This window comes from Ceratina calcarata, unplaced genomic scaffold (assembly GCF_001652005.2).
Source record: "Ceratina calcarata isolate Rehan_Ccalc_2016 unplaced genomic scaffold, ASM165200v1 scaffold321.2, whole genome shotgun sequence".
Taxonomy (NCBI): Eukaryota; Metazoa; Arthropoda; class Insecta; order Hymenoptera; family Apidae; genus Ceratina; species Ceratina calcarata.
The window spans coordinates 137,264-144,173 of NW_017154760.1; the positions used below are offsets into that span (position 1 = coordinate 137,264).

The 6,910-nt window shown below is 41.0% G+C and overlaps 1 protein-coding gene across 1 annotated transcript; it reads left to right on the forward strand.

Moving 5' to 3' along the window:
- Positions 1-2,468: 2,468 nt before the first annotated feature.
- On the forward strand, positions 2,469-6,910 carry Dh31 (diuretic hormone class 2). The gene is made up of 4 exons (XM_018024069.2): positions 2,469-2,577; positions 4,446-4,529; positions 5,537-5,632; positions 5,833-6,910. The coding sequence occupies exons 2-4, from the start codon at positions 4,456-4,458 to the stop codon at positions 5,963-5,965; spliced, it is 303 nt and encodes a 100-aa protein (XP_017879558.1). The 5' UTR covers positions 2,469-2,577; positions 4,446-4,455; the 3' UTR covers positions 5,966-6,910.

Genomic DNA, 6,910 nt, shown 5'->3' on the forward strand with positions numbered 1-6,910 from the left:
TATATAAATTGTAGATCTCGTCGTCCTCTACAAGAAAGGTCATGTGCAATTTTTCCGTATGTCCAACGGTTTGAGAGTTATTGGCCAAAAACGAAAATTTGGAAGAAATGGGGAGGGGTACCCCTTGGAAAAATCTCGGAAAAATCGAAAATTTTTTGTTGTTGTTTATTATATGCATTGTTCTTCCGACGTCTGATTTCTTTTTAAAAAATGCGTTTCTAAAGTGCATAAACTTTTGGGATTGATTGTATAGCCAATATATCCTTAAAACGTAATGCGATCATTCAGGATTTTCTAATAGGAAACTTCATATTACTTTAGTCACCGATGCTATACGTGCGACAGACGTATGAAAGAAATCAGTCAAAACCATTTTACAAAATAATCCGATCGTTCCATACCACTTTGGAGGATCGTGAAAGTACCAATCGTTTCGAATCCGTTTAAATAAATCACGCAAAGTACGTTGACCATATCGGATTGATTTCTAGTTTATGTCTCAACAAATATCTCGTAAAACCGAGAGACTTATTCCGTTTTAACGGTAACGCTGGGCTCACGCTCGTGAACGAACCCGAGCCGGTTCGATAAGAAAGGACAATGGTCAACGGGGAGAGAAAAGCGAAGAAAAATCGAATGAAAATAATTAATGTTTGCACGTTTATTCCATCTTACATTACCGCGTTATCCTTAACGAAGTTTAACAGAGAGGAAACAAGCGATGAGGGGAAACCGATAAAACCGCGCTATCTTGTTTCGTCAGAAAAGGATCTTGCGCGTTTTCCTATTTTTCCTCTGGATCTAATTCGCTCGAATAGCGCAGCGTTTGATAATCGTTTTATTTACTCTTTACTTTCCTCGAATCTGCCTTACTACTAGCCGACGAACAAATTGATAATCGATGAATCGTGCAGTTTTCCAACGAGGAAAAACGATAACGAGTCTGCCCGCGCCCTAAACTGATTTACACGATCGGAAACGATTAGAAGGCTGTTTTTACCCTCTTCAGCTTGGTTCTTTCACCGTCGCTCGAACGTAGAACAAGTTTTGATTCGTCGTCATGATAGCTATAATTCTTGCGGCGCTAATGAAATTTCAAAAAATATGAATAATGCATGGTACGCATATCCATAAAGTATGACGAATGTTCGAATACATTTCGTGAGTCACACGCGCGGCACCGTTTTTATAAAACGCGTTACGCCCGCGCGACGGTCATTTGTCTAGCGACCAGCATCGTTTCAGGGGCATTATGAAAATGGGCTACTAGGTGATTTGCATGTCGAGCGACAATAAGAGACGGCGCCCAGCGAAGGGATCGGTGATAGGCGCCACGATAAACGGCAACCGTACGATTCTACTCGAGGCGCACCGCTTTTCCATCAATTTCATCCAACGACCCAACTACTCGTCCCATTATCAACCGGAACCCGAAGTGCCCAGGGTCCAGCTATTTGCCCTACTATACTCTTTATGTACATTACAATTAAGAACTCGAGCCGGTCCGATAATGGCCAAGAACAAGACAAACCAATTCAACGAAATCGTAATTAAAAAGATACATAATTTTAGTAAATTCCAAGGGTCAACCGTGTGTTATTTCATATTCTATTTCTGTCTCAGGCCATATTTAACAAACTAATAAAAACTACAATTACTGAAAAGCTGAGACGCGCTATGTATTTGAATAAATTAAAATTATCTCTACACTTTTTTATTTCCTATTACTTATATATCAATAGCTGAGTAGCGGTTGAATGCTGATAGCAAAATCTAATACTATAAATCTGCTTCTGAACTGACCTAACCCGTATTTCTTAAAACCGTAAACCGATCGTTGTGTAACTCAGAAAGGAGGGTATAAAAACAGCGGTGGTAAGACGGTAAGCTTAATGGCCGCAACTCCAGCCACTCGTGTCTGTTTGAAAAGTTGCTAAAAGATGGATCAAACGTGACTAACGAGTAGTAGCCAGTATTTCCCTTGCCCTTTCACAAAAAATATAATCAGCACAGTTTTGCTTTATCGACTGTACTCTCGTTTTTGAACCATTGAATTGCCCGACTGTTCAGAAGGGAAATCTAATCAGCACGTTTTAGTGAATTAAATAATAAAAATGCACATGGCTGATCATTGAATTCCTCGATTATATGAGAAACCTATTTGTTACACGCGCGTACCACGACTTTTCTATCCTTTCTTGGGTAATACGGAAAAGAGAAGAGTACGTCGAAAAATATGGAAAACGGGGTAAAGAGTGGAATCGAGGATGATAGCGCGTGCGGTGGAGTTGGCGTCACGCTCGTTGGTGGTTACCGGTACGAGGGTAGGAAGCTCGGACGGGGTAGAACACGGGTACGTTTGATTGGTCGAGGCTGTTTAGATGTATTACAGAGTGGGGGATAGGGGTGGAAATGGGGATGAAACAAGTGCCGTAAACTCGCGGGCTTATATAAACCGTCAACCGGAGATTCGTATTCGCAGAGCGGTGCTATTCGTTGTCGAAGAAACACGCACGTTCTGCGAGAAAGTTTGTTGGTGAACAACCACCGCCGAGCTTGCCACCCTAGACCTCAGAGGTAAGTGTCGACGGTTTCACCTTTGCCAGACCCCTCGCTCAGTTTTTATATCCCAGTTATTATACGCTTTACGACTCGACTTCACGTTCATAATCAAAGAGGAACTTTTGTCGTACGAGATCGATATAACCAGTGATATAGAATACTTGGTACGTCTCTTGGATTCATTAATAAGTCCGTCGCGTGAACTTTATGTGAGATGAAACTCATTCGATACATTCTTGTATTTTAATTATTGTTAGACTCTATCAAAATTGATCCTGGGTACTCCAGTCAATCAAGAACGGCTCCACGTAGAAGATAATATGAAACGTTTCGTGCACCTCACCAATACGTGATAAAACTCGTTCGATACATTCTCGTGTTTTAATAATTGATAGTCTCCATCACGATTCTTATTAACCCGGTTTGGAGCAATTTACTCAATACGAGAATACAGAATCCCGACGCGTGGCTTAACGAGCGCCTACTCGAATTTAATTCGTTTTGTCATTGATTGGCTTTCGCGGCTCATGCATGCATCGCGTTTCACGGAGGAATAAATTACCAATAGTTCTGCTGGAACGCGTGCGGTATCGACAATGTTGTTTTTTCTTTTTTTAAATTCACGAGATGCAGATTAAACGCAAACAATAAAAAAGAGAATACAAACGGCAGACCGGCGCGTTCGTAAAAAAAATTTGATCGACGATACGGAGGACGTATAAGAATATGCGTTACACGTACGCGAAATATAAATTTCAATTTCATTCGTCAAATTGACGTCGCGAGAGCTCTCTCGTTTTGCATGAAAATCGTTGGTGACAGGTTCAGAGAAACGCGTGTAAAATAAATACAGGGAAAATATGAAATCTAGCTACTTGGTACGGGTAATTCGCGACACGTCCATTGCATTTATGTATTCTGCGACGTGATTAACCGGGGACAAACAATTTCACTTGTTGCCGCGGCGTTTGTTTCGGGGAGCGCGACAGTTTTTGGCTTGAAAGTCCAGGTGAAACGTAAAATAAATAGAAGGACCCGGAGCAGCCTGCCGTGATTATTTCGAGCTGAACGGAAACGCGGAAGTAACGGTAATGAAATGGATGACGGAAAACGAGGAACGGAAGAGATGGAAATGGTTGCCATGGGCTCGAGATGAAGTTTCCGCGCGGTCGGGCGTACTATAAATTTCCAATAACCCTTCCAATATTCACCTCGTCTTACGTCCTCCTTTTCTTTATCTCAGGACACACACGTGCACGCGCGCACTTCAATCAGTTCCTAATTTTCAATCGACCAACGTCCGAATACGTTTTACCGCGCGTGAAACAGGAATTTCGTCCGACAGAATTGTTCTTAACGAATCTAAGTGAGACACGCGTGAAACGTATCGTCAACATCAATTATCGGAAGCGGTGAATCCAATCATCCCGCGTTACGGTCGTTCGACACGCTCAAAGCGGCTCGTGATTGCCTCCCAATAAAATACTAATTGAACACGAACATCGAGAGGAATCGGAAACCGTGTGGCTACAATTCAAACAGACTCGGGGACGTTCCCCATGAAAACGAAATTTAACCTTCGACCGATCGTAATTAATAAATCGCAATCACAGAAAACGGGTTATTAGCACGTTTCACGATTCTGCTTCTATGCTGAATAGGGACACTCGAAAAGTTGGCCACGTCTTTCTGCACCCTGAATAGTTTGTTAGTCGAACACGCCGGCATTCTCCCTGACAATGAAAGATAGATCGCACGAGAGCTACTCGACTAGCTTCCTCCTTTCCCCAGTTTTTACCTCCACAAATATTTTACAACCCATGTTATTTTTAAGCATAATAAAACATGTAATGCAACGAGAATCGTATCGGGTTTTATTCCAGGCTTAGAAAGATGCAGCAGAGGATGCTGTCGCTCTACGCACTGCTGATCGTTTTCGGTCTGATCCTCTCGACGAACGCCGCACCGTGAGTCGATCATAGTTCCTACTTAATTCATCCCCCGTAGATCTATTACGCTTCATCCGTTAAATCATCCATACATTCTCAATCGTCTCCGTGAGTGTAATCTGAGAAAAGACGATGTAAAATAGAAAGAACTTCTACAGACGCATTGTAAAAAGAGAGATACGTGTGCATATAAAGTGAACGCGAAGACGCATCTGGTAACGTCAGTAAAGTTTAACCCAGTTCTATTCGATGAGCTACCACCACGTTTAATGAGAGTAACGGACGTGTATTTAAAAGTACAGAGAAGCTGGCATTGTTACGGCTCTTCGTTTTACTACCACAGTACCGCGGAATGGAAAAGTTATAAATTCGATAGCGACTCGTTAAAATGAACTACCAGCGGATCGTTCGACTAATTTCATCGAGAACCGTTCACGGCTGAAGCTAAGCCCGATGGAAACGTTTCTCAACCGCCGCGTTAATCAATTTCGAGCCTGATTTACTTTACAAAATAACAACGCCTGAGAACGATTAAATAGTTACAGTATTCTCTTGGATAAATGAGAAGCCGACGGGACCGAAATGTCTCGCTTATACATAAGTACATACGGGCTGCTTTGCTTATAAACACGTGTCCAGTTTATTTAAACCCGTTTCTCGAATCCGATCCTCGTTAGGGGATAGGTGAACCCTAACATACATTCTCATATTGATGTTATGTTCTGCCGAAAGCCTCGAGCCTAGAAAGGGACAGGGATAAAAACCTGTGTATCAAATTACAATTATAATGCAACTACGAAATGTTTTTGCATTCGATTCCCTTTCAATCATGTTGTATCATATTCGTCAGATTTTTCTGATGCAAATGACACTAAATATGATATAATTTCAATCATATTTACTTGTATAATAATTAATTTTTTATTTGAGTAGGATTTGTTCTCATTTATCGAATGAATACTGTATTTAACGAAAATTCCTCAGTCTCCTCGAAAGTAGGAGGTACGATTAATTCTGTTTTACAGGCAGCAGGGCTACTGGAGTCAATTCGACGAGGATCCTGAGGCATTAATGGAAATTCTCACTCGGCTCGGTCATATGCGTAACTCAGAGCTTGAAAAGTAAATACATACTCAGACACATAGTTCTCACTAGACTGCGGATATTACATGCATTCGTAGAAAAATATCAAGTCTGTATGATAAAAGAAAATATGAGAAACATTTCTTTTAATTCATACCATAAATGATGTATGTTGCATGGGAATCCGCAGTCCAGATATCGAGGATCTACCACGTGGGTTAATAAGTTATTTCGATAGCAACAAACGAGGACTGGATCTGGGCCTGAACCGCGGGTTCAGCGCTTCGCAGGCCGCAAAGCATTTAATGGGATTAGCTGCAGCGAATTATGCCGGAGGACCTGGCCGACGACGCCGTTCCGAACAGCCCTAGATTAAAAGACGCACGGGATCGATCGCATTTCAACCTTATGCGAGGTCTTCATAATAAATGTTTACTTAACACGCGTTCGTTCGTTCGTATGTATGTATTAGTATGTATGTATGAGTGTCTCTATCCCGTTCGAGATTGCAAACGATCCTGCTTGTTAGCTTTAATGCAACTACATTCTATGATAATTCAGATTTCAAATATGTTTGCGATCAAGGACAGCGTATTTCCCTCTGTTCAGTTCACTTCTGTTTGTGAAACGTAATCTAGTCCTGTTATTTATCAAACGTTCTTAGCGAAATGGTGTTTGTATTTTGTATAGAAATTAATAATATTGTTATCGTGTATTCTAGTCATTAATGTAGGAAATTAAATATGTATGTCCGTACGAACACGTGTTCGCACATAAACGAACAAGTCACGAAAATGGTACTACGATCGACAATACATGTAAGTCTCATCGAATCGAAACGAACGAATTCATTCATTACGACCATGACTTTATCCATTATTTTCCCTCCGGTTCAAACGACACAATCTGATAACTTTGAATCCACGCAACTTGCTGAATTAATAAATTTCTGCATTTAAGGAAACTGTGATTCACTTCTATGAAACGTTCCTCATCGAATCGTTAATTGCAACTGTTAAAGGCAAGACAACTATTATCGATTGTTTAGTTCCTAATTAGCTTTCGCCTATTGAGTTTTCGAATGGGTGTACGCAAACTAACGAAAATACACAAATACATACGGGGCACAGGTCTTTGTTTTTACCTTCACTACCATTCATCCCTGTCCCACCCGTAAAGCGAACGAGCGAATGCTAAACTAATCGCTTCCGTTAATTGAAAGGCAAACTTGTATATCTCTCTATGTGTATGTATGCTCTAACCGTGTAAACAATACCTTCGAATCATTGCAAATAAACGTTGTCTATTTACTTCAA